The 18,348-nt window shown below is 30.6% G+C and overlaps 1 protein-coding gene across 1 annotated transcript; it reads right to left on the bottom strand.

Annotated features, from left to right (window-relative positions):
- Positions 1 to 161: 161 nt before the first annotated feature.
- LOC122851142 (E3 ubiquitin-protein ligase HUWE1) lies at positions 162 to 17,987 on the bottom strand. Its single transcript, XM_044150193.1, has 9 exons — positions 17,620 to 17,987; positions 16,278 to 16,359; positions 7,558 to 16,205; positions 7,352 to 7,481; positions 4,795 to 7,248; positions 4,663 to 4,667; positions 1,261 to 4,558; positions 978 to 1,168; positions 162 to 892 (listed from the first exon to the last, which is right to left on the bottom strand). The coding sequence occupies exons 2-9, from the start codon at positions 16,320 to 16,322 to the stop codon at positions 790 to 792; spliced, it is 14,874 nt and encodes a 4,957-aa protein (XP_044006128.1). The 5' UTR covers positions 16,323 to 16,359; positions 17,620 to 17,987; the 3' UTR covers positions 162 to 789.
- Positions 17,988 to 18,348: the final 361 nt, after the last annotated feature.

Genomic DNA, 18,348 nt, shown 5'->3' with positions numbered 1-18,348 from the left:
TTTTAAATATTGTTTATTTTATCTTATTGTTTATGCTTACAAATGAACTTAAATATTACGTCTTATAGCTGATGTCTTAATTAAAAAAATCTTTTTTTTTTTTTTTTTTTTCTATTTCCAAGAGTTATTCATTAATTCAAGCTCTGCAAAAATTTATTTAGTTTTTTTTTTTTTTCATTTTTTTATTTATTTATTTAAACTTTTATTCAATAAAATAAACTCTGGACATTTGGGAAGCTTTGCATGTTGAATATCAGATAATTAACATTTTAATAACATTGCGCCCTTTTTTTTTTAATCCTGCCATTTGACTTGTAATGTTTGTATTGTTGTTGCTAGTATTTAGTTAGCTGGCTGGCTGGCTGATTGATTGATTGGCACCCCCTTTCATTTCACAATGAGTATATATGTCATCAAAATATTGTATATATACATACGTATTATAATTAATGAATGAATTATTATAATGTGTTTTTGTTAAATGTATGTGTGCTATACATACAAAAATAAGAGATTATAGTGATATATATATTGATAAATTTCAACAATTCTCTAGGAACAATCATCATACATATACGAAAATAATGATAATAAAATAAAATAAAATAACGATATAAAAAAAAGAAAAGAAAAAAAAATAATTAAAACTAAAAAATAAACAAAGGAAATATATTATATATCGTCGTGTCGATTATTAAATAATTATTTTTTTTTTTCCTTTGTTTTTCCAATTGATTTATATAATAATAATAATAATGATATAATAATTAATTTAATGACAACATAAATTTAGGCAAATCCAAAGCCCTCACTGCATTCGTGAATTGCCTTGAGTAAATTGCTACGTAGTTTATCATACGTTTCATAAACAGGTAAATCAAGTTGATTGAAGCTAAAACAAAAAATAAATAAACAAATAAATAAATAAATAAATAAATAAATATTAGATTAAATTAATAATGATAATAATAATTTACCATGTATGGGCAGATGGCAGTCTTTCAGTTGAACGATCATCACGATGAATTTGAAACTTTTGTACACCATTCATACCTTCAAGTGCACCAAAACCTTGTAAAGGTACCTTTGAAGTTCCAGTAACAAATTGAAGAAATTTAGCTCTGTCAGCTTGATCAAAACCACGTAAAGCACGCCAAAACCATTGTATCTATAAGAAAATTAATCAATTAATTAAATATCGTTTATATATTTTAAATTTTTTATATATATATTAAATTTTAAATTTTCTTTTTTTATTACCTGAAGTGATGTTGGATTGTATTTGTGATATTCTGTATTTGTACGTAAATCTTCAATGTCAACATTTGGCAAACCACTTATTAATAGCTCAAGTTCTTGTTCATTGAATATTGATATTAAACGTTTTGGTATAATATCATAAAAACCTTCTAAAAATGAATTTAATTGTTTACGAATAGCTCCAGTCATTTTCATTTGACAAACAAGTCTTATGTATTCCAATTTAGTATCTTCAGTAACAACAATATTACGTCCATTTTTAATTAAATCACGTACATCATTAACACCAAATTCATTGACTTCAGCAGAAAATGTTAATTCATAGCCAAGTTCTGATATATTGTGTTCAGTTAAATAAACAAGACCTTTGTAAAAACTATAATCTTCACTTTCCATATCAGTATGTTTGACAAGTATGCCAAGTATATGCTTATAAAAACTACGTGTAAAGTAGCATTCAAGTAATTTATTGTCATATATGGCTTTTGCAATAACACGTCCAACAAATTTGTAATAACATAAATGATTTGGATTACAATGTGATGATGAATTAATCATATATGTTACACGATCACCAGGACTAACAGTAAATAGTGCATACATTGGATTAAATATTTCACGTGATATTATAACATACCATTCTCTTAATAAACCACCAGCATCTTGTCCTTCTTCACCTTCAAATACAATATAAAAACGATTTTTCCATTCATCAGCATTTCTACGATGTAATTCTCTAAATGAATCTTCAAATACATGACTTCTTCTAACATGTACAGCAAGTTCTTCACGTCTAATACCCTCATCCATACGTTCTAATTCTGTTCTAAAATATCTTCTTTTAACATCAAAATCAAGTACTCTTGTATGATCAACCAATACTGAAAATGGACCATCAGCTAAATGTGTTGTTGTTTGACGTAGTATTTGATTTAATACTGTTCTATGTGTTTCAGCAAATTTTAAAAATTTCAATTGATCAGATGGTAATGATTTTTGTGGTGTTGGTGTTATATCCCATGATGCTGCTGCTGTTGTTGTCGTTGATGTCGTTGATGTCGTTGGTACAATTGTTGTTGTTGTTGTATCATCATTTTGTATTGTTGTAACATTATTATCAATATTATCATTATCATCATCTTCATCATCATTATCCAATGGTATTGGTGATATTGGTGCAACAATAATATTATCATTAACAATTGCTGATGGTATTATATCAATATTTGCATCATTACTTGGTTCACGTTGACGATTACTACGTTGACGATCACGATCACGTTCACGTTCTCTTTCACGTTCACGATCACGTGCTGCAGCACTACTTGATGATGAATGAACCAAAAAAAATGCCTCAACAGCTGGTTGAAGTACAAGTACAGCATGATGATCAGGTGTATCTTCAAGTTCAAGTAAACAAGCACTCAATGTTTCCCATAAATTATCAAGTATAAGACTTTCACTTAATAATGGCAATTTTGATTTATCTTTATTATTTGCATTTACATTTGTATTTGTATTTGATGTACTTGCAACATTAATATCATCATCACCATTATTATTATTATTATTATTATTAATATTATTATTGGTGATAATTGTTGTTGTTTCCATATTAACAACTGTTGTATTATCATCATCATCATCATCATCGTCGTCGTCATCATCATCGTCATCTTCATTATTATCATCATCAATATTTGATGTATCCATTGCAATTATTTCTGTTGGTCGTTCATCAGTTGTTGTTGCTGCTAATGTTGTTGTTGTTGCTGATGATGATGATGTTGATGTTGATGTTGATGGTACTGCTACTGGTACTGATGATGTTGCTAATCTTGTTAATTCATCATTTTTCTTTTTATTTGCTAAATAAACAGCTTCTCTAATTTGTACAATAACTTTAAGTATTCTTAAGAAAAATGCTTGACTAGATGTTTTACTAACAAGTACACTCATTGATGGTAATTGTAAATCAGTTGTTGTTTTTATTTTAGATGGTGCTGTTATAATAACATTATCTTGAGTAAATCTATCAAGTAATAAACCACGTGTTGTATTACCACTTGATGATGATGATGATGCTGATGGCTGTTCTTCAAGTAAAATTCTTTTTTGTATTTCACGATTTAATATTCTAAGTTCATTCATTAATTCATTGATATGTTCACAAACCATATTTGCAAGTTCCATTGCACCTTCAAGTAATAATTTTAATATTAATTGTCTTGTTGGATCTGGACAATGTGAAAGATTTAATAATAATGCTGTTGCATCTTCAAGACCTTCTTCAGAACAACTTTTACTTGTTAATACTTGTACAGCAAGACGTAAATGTTTTTCTGGTGCAGCAACATATTGTTCTTTATTATTATTATTTGTTGTATCCAATGGATTTTTATTTTTATTTTTATTTGTTATTATATTTTGATGATTATGATGTTGATGTTGATGTTGATGATTATTATTATCTTGACGTTTAAATTGATTAACTTCAGTTAAACCAATTGATATTAATGATAATAAACGTAATAATTTATCAGTTAATTGACTGCTTCTTTTAACAACAGACCAATTTAACATTGATATTAATTGACCAAATGCTGATGTTTCAAATGACGTTAAATTTTGTTCTAATTCAATGCCCATTGTTGTATTTGAATGTGAACGTGCAACTGATTTACCTTTTTTAGAAGCACAAGAATCAAGCTTTAATAACATATCCCAAAAATCAGGCAATGAATCAACTTTATTTGTTTTTGTTGTTATTTTTGGTTTAGTACCAGTTGCAGTAGTAGTAGTATTACTATTATCTACATCTTTATCTTTATCTTTATCTTTATTTATTGTTGTTGATGTTTTATCAGAATCAAGTAATTCTTTTAATTTTGTTGGTACAAAATAACCAGGAAAACTTTTAGCTAAGCTAATTAATAATTCAAGTGTATGTCGACAAACAGTTGGTGCTGCTTGTGGATGAATTGCAATAATATTACCTTGTCTATCTGATTTTTTACCACCACTACCACTACCACTACCACCACCATGTTTTAGTATATGAAAAACATTAGCACGACAACCTAATGCTGCATCAATACTAATATTTAACCATGATTGTAAATTATTTTTTGAATCACTTATTTTTGGTGAACAATATTCAATTGCTGGATGTAATGCTTTTTTTTTTAATTTACCACAAGTTGTTGTTGTTGTTGTATTACTACCACTTGCACCTGCACAATTTAAATTACTACTACTGCTGCTACCACTTGTTAAATCACTAATTACAATTGTAATACTTTAATTTTCACCGCCCGTGAATGATAACAAAGATTTCTAATTTATCGCTATTTTAGGCTCATTAATCAACAACCCCATCAAGTAATTGACGTCCTCATCAACCAGAACTGCATTAGCACTTCACCGTGGACCAAATTCCACTCGTTGTGTTACCACTTGTCCACCACCACCACCACGTCCACGCCCAGCCATACCATAACCACATACGATTTCCGTTCCGCATCATATGACGACGCAACAAGCTTCTTCAGCAAGATCTGGTGGTAATGCTGACATTTGTGATTCTTCCATATCAGTTAAAATAGCTTGTCTCAATGATGGTTGAAGATTTTGAAAGAATGCTGCAGCATCAACTGGATCTGCTGGATTTGCTGATGCAGCAGCATGACGTTGTTGTTCAATTCTTTGTTGTGCAAGTACTTCTTCTTGTATTGCTGGTGGTAATGCTGCTAAAAATTCTGGATTAACTTCAACTGGTCCAGTAACTTCTTCAATTATTGTTGCTTGTGCTCGTTGACGTATTCTTTGTAATCTCAATTGTTCAGCAATAACTTCATCTCTCATTTCTTCAGGTAAAGCTGCTAAAAATGATGGATCAACACCATCTGGTAATTGTGTTTCTGCTGTATTATTATTATTATTACTACTACTACTACTACTATTATTACTATCTTGATTTGATGTCAATTGTTGATTACTTGTTTCTTCACCAGTTGACTGTTGTTGTAATACAATTGGCGTTTGTTCATTTTGTACTGTTGTTGTTGTTGTTGGTGTTGATGGTGTTGTTATTTCTATTTGTCCAATTACTGCTGTTGTTGTTGTTGTTGTTGTTGGCGTTGATGTTGATGTTGATGTTACTGGTGGTGATAATAATGTATTTGTATCATTATCTCTTCTTGTTTGTTCCAAAGCTAAAAATTGTTGAACCCAAGTATTTGGTTCACGATTATTATTTGCTGTTGTATTATTAGTATCTTGAGTTGTCGCTGAGTTTGTTGATTCATTTAATAATGACATTGATATTGAATTTATTGGTCTATTAATATTTAATTCATTTGTATCACGATTTTCTATTACTGCTGGAGTTGTAGTTGCTGTTGTTGTTGCTGTTGTTGTTGTTGTTGTCGTCGTCGTCGATGATGATGATGATGACGAAGATAACGAGGATGTTGTTGGTTGAAGAACAGAATCAATAATGCTTTCAGCAAGTTCAAGTATATTTGTATTTGAACCACCTGGTGATTCTTCTGGTAGTGTAGATGGCAAAGATACTCTATTATTAGTATTATCATCTTGTAAACTAACTTCCATTGCACCAGTTATTTCACCACTACCACTAATAATATTATTTTCATTTGTATTATTAATAACAGCACTTGGCAATGTATCATTTGACGTTAATACACCACTAACTAATAAAGGCTGTTGTTGAATATTTGTTGTTGTTGTTGTTGTTGTTGATGTTGATGATGATGATGCTGCTGCCACTACTGCTGCTGCTGTTGTTAATATTTCAAAAGGTGAATTTACATTTTTATTATCAGTTGCAGATGTTGTTGCTGCCAAAGAAGCAGCTGCAGCAGCTGCAGCATCTTTTTCAGCTTGTTGTTTTTTTCGTTTTTCTTTTCTTTCAGCCAATTCAATATTTCTATGTTCTTCAAGTCCTGGTATTATTTTATGAACAACACCAACACAACAATCAGGCTGTGAATCACCATCAAGTAATTTACTCTCTTCAATCCACCAATGAAGAGCTGTTGGAATGTTATTAAGTGTTGCTGCTAAACTTGGTCCAAATAGATAACCAGATTGATCAACAAAATCAATTTGTTCTTCTTCTTGATTTGCAAATATACCAAGACTATTGTCCATAAGAACAACACGTGTATCACGGAAATTTGAAGCAAGCATTTGAGTTGCTGAAAGTGGTAATGTTTGAGCTGCTGGTACAAGTAAACGTTGTAATAAAACTGGAGGATTTGGATTACGTGAATTTGCAAGAGGTAAATATTGATAACGACGTTGACGAATTGATCGTTGATTACGATTTGTAGCAGCATCAATACTTCCTTGTGCCATAAGTAATGGATGAGAACCAATACCATTACTCTCAACACTACTTGATAAATCTTCAAATAATCCCAATGGTAATGGAAAACTCCAAGGATTATTTTGTCTTGTTGTTCCAACAGCACCACCAATACCACCAATACCACCAGCAACATTATTATTAATATTATTACTACTACTAGCACCACCACCAACACTAATAATACCAGTGCCAGCACTACCACCAATGCCACCAATACCACCAATACCACCAATACCACCGATACCACCACTGCCACTACCATTATTACTACCACCACCACTATTGACACCAGCTGGTATTGCTGCATTATTTTCTTGATTATCAAAATTATGTATCATTACAACATTACTACCATCTCTTTCAGCTGATGGAAGCATTCTAAATATACCTTCACCAACATCTTCATAGTAATCCATTCCATCTTCTTCATAATTTGATGATCCTTCTTCTTCATCCTCTTCTTCTTCTTCATTTTCTTCACCATCCTCATCTTCTTCACCCTCTTCTTCTTCGTCTTCATCATCTTGTACATCATCTTCATTATCATCTGAAGGATTACTATCTGAATCTGAATCTGAACTCATTAAATCCTCCTGAAAAAAAATAAATTATTATTATTATTATTATTGTTATTATTATCATCATCATTAGATTAGAATAATAAAATTTTAAATTAAAATAAAAAAAGACACTTACAGTTGTGTCTCGTGTAAAATCTCCTTCAGCATCTCTCATTGCTAAACTTTCATCGTCAATGTCCATTGGACGATGTGAACGTGATGTTGGTTCTTCTGTAATTGCCGAGCCATCTCTAGAAAATAAAACACTGCTTAATTATAAAAACTGAAGTTCTTATTATACATAGGTACATTAAATATTAATTGAATATAAAATAAACATACCTCTCAAGAAGTTGATCCATAATATCATCAAGAGCAGCCTCATCACCCTCTTCATGAACATGACTTTCAGATGTTGGCTCTAAACTTTCAGCATTTAATGATATATCATGTTCAGTATTTTCGGCATCTTCATTAGTTTCTTCACCAACAGCATGTGTTGCTTCAGATGTTGTGCCAGTTTGATCACCAGTTTGAAGTTGTTCATTAATTGTACGATTATTTTTTGGTTTTGAATATTTATTTGTCGCAGCATTTGGCATTGGTTGATTTATTATTCTTGATAATGTTTCAAGTGGTTTTAATGCAGCATTTATTGTACCAGCCATATTTGGACTTGATAAATCTAAACTGTGTGGTATTTTTGCTAAATCAGTTATTATACCTTTTCTCAACATAATTCTCACAATATAATTAACATTATTAAATTGATGAATTTTTAATGGTGTTTTTATTTGATTTGTTGTTGTTGTTGTTGTTGTTGCTGTTGCTGCTGTTGCTGCAGTTGATGATCCACTAGTTGGTGGTATTCCAGATGATGATGACGACGACGACGATGATGCTGTTGTTGCTAATGGTGTAGCTGTTGCTGTAGTTGCTGTGGTTGTTGTTGTCGTCGTTGTCGATGATGATGCAGCTGTTGTTGTTGATGTTGTTGTGGATGATGTTGTTGCTGTTGTCGATGATGATGTTGTTGAATTTGAATTATTTGTTGTTGTTGTCGTTGTTGTAGGTGGACAACTATCAATCATTGTCGATATAAGACCAATTAACAATTGTAATTGTGCATGTTTTTCTGAACTTTCTGGTAATGCAAGTGTTCGTGTTAATGCTGCTTTAACTTCAGTAACAAGTGTTGTTTGAGCATCTGGTGAATGATTACAAGATGCAATTGCAGCAATAACCATACGTGCCATACTACTACATTGTCTATCACCAGAATTATCAGGTAATACTGGAAGTAATTTATCTAATAAAAATCCAAGTGCAGTTGTATCTTCATTAATCATTTCACTTTGTCCAGCACGATATGTATGTTCAGTTATTAAATTTGCAATAGCACCATATGATCTTATTGATTCAGCAAGTATTTTTAAAACTGCTGATTTTGCTAAAAGTGGTTTTTTAGCTTCTTCAGGCTCAATTTTATTGTTATTCATATAATCTGTATACATTTTTAATGGTACAATTTGATCATCATCATCAAGTGGTCCATTACCAGTTGTTGTTGTTGTTGTTGTTGCTGCTGCTACTGATGTTGTTGTTGGTATTGGATTTGATGAAGATGATGATGATGATGATGATGATAGAGTAGCTGCTGCTGTTGTTGTTGTTGATGATGTTGTTGATCCAGTATTTGTTGAAATAGTTGTAGCTGATATACCAAGATTATTTGTTGTTGTTTTTTTATCACAGGCATCATTATTAATTGGTGTTGTTGTTGATGATGATGTAGCACCAATATTATCATCACAACATATTGGTACAGGTTTAATAAGAGCATTTAATAAATCATGTATAACACTTACTGATACATCTTCAGCCATTGGAACTGATGATGAATGATTTGTTAATGGTAATGCTTTAACAACAAGTCTATTATCAATATCATCACGTTTTAATATACTAATATCAACTCTAAGTATATTTTGACAAACTTGACGATAAACATCTGGATTTCTACATACTGCTGAACTTATTTGTCTAGTCATAAATAATATTTCTTTATATGCTGGTGGTATATTTGTTTGTGTACGACTACGTATAACTTTTTCCATAGCAAGTTCCAATGTACGTGGTTCTTCAAGTGTATGTCGTATTAATAATGTACTTAAACTAATTGAACCAATAAAACTACTTGCTTGTGTCATATCTAATAATAATTGTACACCACCTTCTTTAGCAAATACTTGTGCATTATTATAATCACGTGTTAATCTTAAACATACTTTCATTAATGCATGTAATGTATCACGATCAACTGGTATTGCTAATAATTTAACACAAGCACGTACAATACTTGGTGCAATATTTTTATCTAATCCTTTAACAACAGTACATTCATTATTTTTTAGTTTTTTATTATTATTTATAATAATAATATCATCTTGATTTGTAGATTCATCCTCAGTATCCATATTTGTATTTGAATCATTATTATCATTATCAGTATTTATTTTTTTATTATTATTTGGTAAAAATTTAAAATCCATTGTTATTGGACGTCTATTATCACTTTCTTCATTAACTTGTGTCATACATGAAAATGTCAAAAGATATCTACGTCTTGAACATGTTATTCGTACTGTTGATTCACCATTCCAATATGCTTCATTAATAATACGATTATTTGATGCTGTATATGGTGTCCATTTACCAGTTGCTAAATCAAACCATTTCCATGTACGATTTGTAACTTGATGCATTAATTGTTTACGTTGTGTTAATACAGCAACTCTTTCAAGACGATCAATTAATAATAATAATGGTGCAAGCCATTTTGGTGTTTTTGATATATTTTTCATATTATTATTATTATCATTATTATTTGTTTTATTTAATTTTTTTGATGTTAATGGTGCTTCACTTATAACTAATAATTCAACTAATTTATCAAGTATACCACATTCACTGACAATTTGTGCACATGGTACACGCATTTCTTGAAATGTACCCTCAAAAAATAATGTATAAAGATATATTCTACCAGCAACAGCTGTTGCTTCTACACATTCAACTAATTTATTACCAGCATCATTATCACCATCATCATTATTTTCATTGTATGATTTAGCAATTGTTATTAAATGATTTACATATTTACCAATATCATTTATTAGATATTTCAACATTGAATCTCTCCATTCATCACCATTACGTTTTGTTATTGTAACTAAAAGATCACATACTCTATAAACTGTATCTGGCATTAAATCAAGAAGATTTAAACATTGTTCAAGTGCTGAATTTGTAAATTCATCAATTTTTTGTCCAATTGATACATCTTTAGTTGGTTGTTGCTGTTGTTCATAATCATCATTTTCATCTTCTTCATCTGGTATTGTTAATTTTTTATGACTTTGATTATCTGTCAGGGTTGATGATAATAATATTGATGTTGATGGTGATGATGAATTTGTATCAGTACCAAGTGACATTGCAATTGCATACATTATTTGATCATCAACTGAATCTAAATCCATACCAGGTGGTACTGTTGAATTTGTATCAGATAAACCATCAGGTCTTCTTGTTGTATTTGAATTTGTATGTATATTTGATAATAAATATTCAGTTGCTTGTTCAACTGTAAGTGTATGCATTAATGCTTCAACACAATTTTCTCTACTAAATCCCATATCCATTAATTGTTGAAGAGAATCTGGACTAACAGCTGGCTCAACATCAACGCGTGATGAAGTTGTTGATGTATTACCAGCAATTCTTGTTGTTGCTGTTGTTGTTGTTGTTGATAATGGTAAAATTGGTGTTACTGTTGTCGTTGCTACTGTTGCTGTTGTTGTTGCTGCTGTTGATGTTGATGTTGATGATGATGTCAATGTTCTACTAGATAATCCTCCAGTTGTTACAACACTTGTACTTGAATCATTAACTGTACCACTTTCTAATTCAGTACGTTCTTTTATAATTTTTTCACCTTTTAATATATGACGTAATATTGATAATATTGATTCCGTCATTCTTGCACCATAATTTTTTAATGGTTTTTTACCCCACATAAGCATAACAGCTTCAAATGTTTTTTTATGTATATCACCAAGATATTTAATTGGATCAAATGATTTATGTGGATTATAACTTGTACTTTTAGCAACACCAACATGTGGTGAATCAAGTATTGCTTTTGGATTAACCATTTTTTCAAGTAACATTAACCAAGCATCTAAAAATTCACCAGTACCATCTGGTAAATCAGGATGTTCAAGACCTTCTGATAATGGAAATTTACCACCACCAGATAATGCCCATTGAAATGTCGAAAAAAATGCTGCTTGTCCACCCATTGCAACAAATTTTTGTAACATCAAATGATATGGATAACGTTTTTCATCAAATAACATTGGTGATGTAAAACCAACTGAACATATTAAAAATGTTAATTTAAATTTTGGTATTGGTGATTGTGGAATTTTATCCCATGATAAACCACGTGTTAATAATATATTTAATGATGTAGCAACATTACGAGCTGCTGAATTTGGTATTGTTGGCATTATTGGTAATTGTTGACCACGACGTTGTCTTACTGGTGATCCCATACATAATTTAACTAATAAACCAAATAATTCAGCAAGTGCACGACCAAGTCTTGATGATGCACCTAATAATGGTTTTATATATTTTAATTGATGAGCTGATGCTGATGTTCTATTTGTATTTGTATTTGTATTTGTATTTGCATTAACATTTTCATTTGTTGTTGTTGTTGTTGTAGAATTTGTTTTAGTATTATCATCAATTTCCATTGATACTGGTGGTGGATCAGTACTTAATGCTTCCATAGCTGTTGTCATTCCATTACTTCCCATATCAATCATCGATGATGATGAAGATGATGATGATGATGATGATGATGACGAGGATGATGAAGATGACGATGATGATGCTGATGATTGAGATGTAGCTGTAGCTGTAGCTGTTGTTGTTGTTGTTGTTGTTGTTGATGATGATGTTGTTGTGGCTGTAGTCATTGTAGTTGTTGCTGTTGTTGCTTCTGTTGTTGCAGCAACAGTTGTCATTATTATTTCATTGACATCTTTCAATTCAGATGGTATTAATTTATCCATATCTTCTTTACCAAAATCACAACCAGCTGGTATACTATCATCACTACATAATGCCAATAATAATGTACTTTCCCATACAAGTGACATATAAAGTTCTGATAATCCTTGTAATACTTTTAGACCCAATTCTGAGCCCCAATGATTCATTGATAAATTTCTAATTTCACTTTGACTTGTTCGACAAACATGTACAAACATAACAACATAACCATGTGCTGCATTCATAGCATGTAATAATGGTGTTGCTGTATCACTTGTAAATGCTGTTTCTAAATTTGGTGCTGATGCCAATTCATGAAGTAATACTGAACCACCTGGTGATTCCATATGGCTATGAAGTGGTTTTAATAAATTTAATACTTCAAGTAATTGACTTAAGCCAGTTTTCAATACTTGTGGTTCATGTGCAAGATTAAGAATACTTTTACATACAGATGCAACTGATTGAGCTGCTTGTGCAACTGGATAATCAACTGGTAAATTTGGTAAACCAAGTATTGATAATAATGGTACAAGTCCTTTTTGATTAACAAATTCACGACAATGATCATCTGTTGAATTATTACTTAATATTGCATCAACAAATTTCATAACATTATGAATATAATCAACAAGTGCTATTGGAGTTTTTTCACGCGGTTGTTGAATTGGTGGTCCAGTTTGTACTGATGATGGTGATGGTTGTTCTTCACGTTGTGGATGTGAACTTGTACTAGCTTCTTCTTCATCTTCATCTTCTTCATCACTACTACTTCCACCACCAGTATTATTATTACTATTATTATTGTTATTTGCATTTGCACTATTACCACTGCCACTATTACCTCCTGCTCGACCACTACTACTACTACTACTACCACTAATAATAATTCCACCGCCAGTAGCACTATTATTGGTATTATTATTGTTGTTGTTATTATTATTACCACTATTACCACTAACACCACTGCCACTGCCACCACCACCAATATTAGCATTGTTATCACCAATACCAACATTAATATTATTATTTGTATTATTATTTAAACTACTACCAGTTGCAATACCACCACTTGGTTGACCACCACTACCACCACCACCAATAGCTTGACGATTACCACCAATGGTATTTGATGGTGATGATGAGGATGATGATGATGATGATACATCTGTTTTATTTGCTGCACGCCAACAAACATAACGTGTATCACAACCAAGTACACATAATTCTTCAAGTAATTTAATAATTGCAGCAGTTGCATCAACTTTTAAACTTGGTTGATGACGCATTAATTCATCCATAGCATTACCTAAATTTGATGCTGTATCACCAAGTGGATCAGCACTTCTACGACGTCTCATTGCTGATAAATATGTTGGTGATATTAATACTTTAACAAGACGTTCAAATGGACGACGTTTTACAAATGATTCAAGACCACGTTGATTTAAACACAATGCACTAAATACATTTGGTAATGAACCAAGTACTTCACGTGTTGCTGGTACATCTTTTATAAGTAATGCATGTAATACAACATCAGTTAATCCATTATCTTGTAATGATGATAATAATGATGGTTCTTGAAATACATAAACAGTTACAACATCAATTGCCAATAAAAATAATGATGGTCCATAATATTCAGAATTACTAATAATATGTTTTAATGATGATGGCAATTCACCCTCCATAACATGACGTATTGAATCAGAAAATGCTGGATCTTGTATTGCTTTTTTTAAAAAATTAAGCATTGATTTTAATAATGCTGCTCTTTGTGGTAAACAAGTTTTACCAGTACGTGCTGCAGCACATGTTATATCAACATTACTCGTTGTTGTTGGTGTTGTTAATGATGATGTTGGTACTGTTGATGTTGATGGTATTGTTGTTGATGTTGTTGCTGTTGTTGTAGTTGTTGTAGATGTAACAGTTGTTGTTGTAGTTGATGATTCTAGTGTTAAATTTTCATTTTCTTCTTCAGAAAATTCCATTGGATTTGATGTATCATCGACAATTGCAGATTCATTGATAATAAATCTATTTGATGATGTACCAGATGTTAATAATTCATCTTCATCTTCATCCTCATCCTCATCATCATCTTCATCGTCATCGTCGTCTTCATCATTATCCTCCTCCTCATCGTCGTCATCTTCATTAGCATCACCATTACCATCATCATCATCATCATCGTCGTCATCATCATCATCTTCTTCTTCTTCATCATCATGATCATGATTATTATTATCAATAATATCATCAGATGATGATGATGATGGTGGTGGTAAAGGTGGAGGTGGTGGTGGTGGAATATCTTGATTGTAAATATGTGGTTCAATTTCAAATGGTTGTTCTTTTCTACAAACATTAACTTCCATTTCAAGACGATTAATAAAACTAGCTAAACCACCATGTGCTTGAAAACCTTGCATATCAATATTTGTTATTAAATCAATAACACGTACAGCACGTGTTACAAATGTTATATGTTCAAGTTCACTACCAGGCCAATTAATAACTTTTAATAATATTTCCATCATACCACAACTTACAAGTGCCTCACCACCAGCTTCATAACTTGCAAGATGATATAAAAAACTAAATAATGCTGTTGCTAATGGTAATGGAAATGGTTGTTGTTGTTGAGAATCAATTTTTGATGGTGATGTTAATGTTGTAATACATGTACGTACAAGTACTGGTAAAAAACCATGATATGAACTTGCACCAGTAACATCAATAATCATATTAAGACGTGAACCTGGTTTTTTAGGAAAATGTGGATTTCTATCAAGATGTATTATACTTGTTAATGCTCTTAATGCTGCAGCACGTATTTCAACTAAATGAGAATGTGGTAATTCAAGTAATTCAACTAATTCTTCAAGTAAACCAGCATGTAATAAACTGTGAGCATTTTCTTGTAATGCATGACTATATACAAGTACTGATAATGCTTGTAAACGTGCTTGTACACATTGTAAACGTCTACGATAATCAGAAAAACTATGTGCCAATCTTACATGTGTAAATAATGACATTTGACGTTCTTGTGGTACATTATAATAATTTAATAAATCATTCATTATTTGTGCTGGTGTTTTACCAAGTTTATCAACATTATCAATATGTATATATGTAACATAATTTGTTTGTCCAACTTTACGTGAATTTGTTGTTGTTGTTGGTGTTGGTGTTGGTGTTGCTGTTGACGTTGATGGTGTTGGTGGTGATGTTATTGTTGATGTATCAGCTGTTGTTGTTGTTGTTGTTGTTATTGTTGGATTTTCAGAATAATATTCAAAATGTAGTGTTGTTGCACTGTGTGGAAATGGTTTACTTGGAAATTCTTTACAACAATCAGCTAATCCAAAGCCATTATCTTTACCACCCCAACTTTCAGCCAAATGATTAAGACGTGTTAATAGAGCTTGTCTTTTATCAGTATTTAAACGTGTTATAAAATTACTTCGTTTACTAAACATGTATAATAAATTTAATACACCAAGAACAACATGCATATCACAACTTGATAATAATGTTACAAGATGTTCCATACTGTTGTATAAATGTCTGGAGAATGAATGCTCAATGAGAAGTGTTGTAAAATGTAGTACCCAAAGAAGTAATTCTTTGGCTTCACGATTTTGTGGTAAATCACATGCAAGCTCCCAACTATTATCTGGACTACGTGTACATGCTTCCTCCAAAATACTGTCACTCAAATCAAGTACATCAATCCAATGAAATAGTTCACATTTTCCAAATGTCCAGGCATCAATTTGTTTTAGCTCATCAAGTAATTCACTTGGTGAGCAAGATCTTAATTTGCTTATAAGTGCTTGACACTCGGCAGGCTGTTGATAAATTAATTTATTATTTATTATTAATCATATACATATTGTTTAAAATAATAATCATCAACTTACCACTTCTGAGGTGCATTTTTTAAGTCTGCTACGATCAATCTTCATTTTTGTAGGTTAGTATTGTGTCTGTCTTAAAGTTGATCTAATATATAATGATAAAACAAATTATTATTATTATTATTGATACTTGTAATTTGATAAATAAATAAATGAAAATAAAATTAATTATTGATTGTTGAACAAAATATATGCCAATTTGACAAAATGATAAAATAACAATTCAGCTATTTGTAAAATGACACAATAAAATTAATTGGCAGTATAAATATTTAATAAATAATATGTATCAGTCGTGACAAATTGACAATCACTCTCAATGTCATACCTACATTATTATTAATAAATAAATTAAATTGTAAATAATCAATCAAACTTACAAATATACCTAATTAAAAATAATAACCAATCGCCATTTCACAAATTTCACTTTTTATAATTTGTTTGTCCCTTGGCACCCTTTTTTAAATTTTTTTTTTTTTTTTTTTCTAATGCAATTTAACAAGACATCTGAGATCAAACTTGTCTTTGCTTGTCTTATCGTGTCGAACTGTCGAAAACAGTACAACTATATGACGACGATTGACGACGAGGTCAAGGATCTTTGTTTAGTGACGTACTTAATATATTTATTTATTTTTTTTTTTTTAAATTTTCTTTTTGTCCTTAAATATTTATATTGTTATTGTAGTAGATAAATTAAGACTCGAAAGTATATAAATATCTATGTAGTTGAATTGTTGTTGTTGCAAAAGACAAGAGACAAAGCAGCACCAACGGACCAGCAACAACGATGCCAATCTGCACAGTCATTGGTGGTTCAACAAGAAAAAAAAAAAATACCTATATATATATATATATCTACCTATATAAAGTTAACCTAGCTCCTTAAATTTGCCAGCCTTACAATTTTTATATAAATATTATCATTATTTTTTGATAAAATAATGAATATTCCCAACAATAATAATTGTTATTGTTATTATTATTATTATTATTGTTTTTGACAAATACATTATCAATGCTCTCGTATATTTATGTAAAATTAATTAATTAATTATTATTGTTATTAATTGTTTTTTGTTAATTTTAATAATAATACAAATAAATTGAATGTAAATTAAAAATAAAAATGATAATAATATGTATTGTATTGTTTAATCTTCACGAGCCTCCAGAATTTTCCAATCATCATGGCTGTGTGGCTGTATAGCTTTAAAATGTGTCGACGCTAATTTTTTTTGTTTTTTTTTTTCTCTTTTTTTTTTGCTTATTATAAAATAAATTAAAAATGATAAATTGTCAATAATATTAATATACCTAAATAAATGACGAAATGACTTACCACAAATGACTCCTCGATTGAGGGCCAATCGTCTTGTTTGCGACGCACAATAATCCTCCTCGTTGTGTACCTTTGTTTCTCTGTATGTTTTTATGATAACTGATGATATTTCAGTATAATTATTTGGTATTTTTTGACCACGCAAAACGATCATTGCGGCCGTCACCGCCAAATGTCCAAATGTCTATACTCTATACCTCAAATCTCAATGCACCTCAATTATAATGATGATGATGATTCACCTTTCCAGCTCTCATCCAGTCTGTTTGTGAATTGTGATCAGATGTGATCAGATGGATGGATGGATGATATACAAATAATTATTATTTTTGTATTATATACTAATACTTGCAGAATGTATACATTGAAATGTGCCTACACACACACAACCATTATTCTCTTTTTTTTTTTTTTCTTCCAAACTTTTGCCTCGTGTGTGTGTGTCAAATGAAAATTATAAGGAAAAATTTAAAAAAAAAAAAAAAGAAAAAAAAATTTACAAGCTAGCAATTCTTTAAAAAATTATTAGTATTCATACAAAATTATTATTGTCTTTTTTTATATTTTTTTTCAATAATTTTATAAATCACAATTATTAAATTCTAACACTTTCTTTCTAAACCTAATTAATGTTTTTTTTTTTTTTTCTCTTCCTTTGATTTTAAGAGTTTTCAATGTTCACCGAATCACCGCCGCCAGTCGCCACACAATCTGTTTTCAACACACAAA

This window comes from Aphidius gifuensis, linkage group LG3, assembly GCF_014905175.1.
Source record: "Aphidius gifuensis isolate YNYX2018 linkage group LG3, ASM1490517v1, whole genome shotgun sequence".
In the NCBI taxonomy this organism is placed as follows: Eukaryota; Metazoa; Arthropoda; class Insecta; order Hymenoptera; family Braconidae; genus Aphidius; species Aphidius gifuensis.
This window is presented reverse-complemented; position numbering and strand designations above follow the sequence as displayed.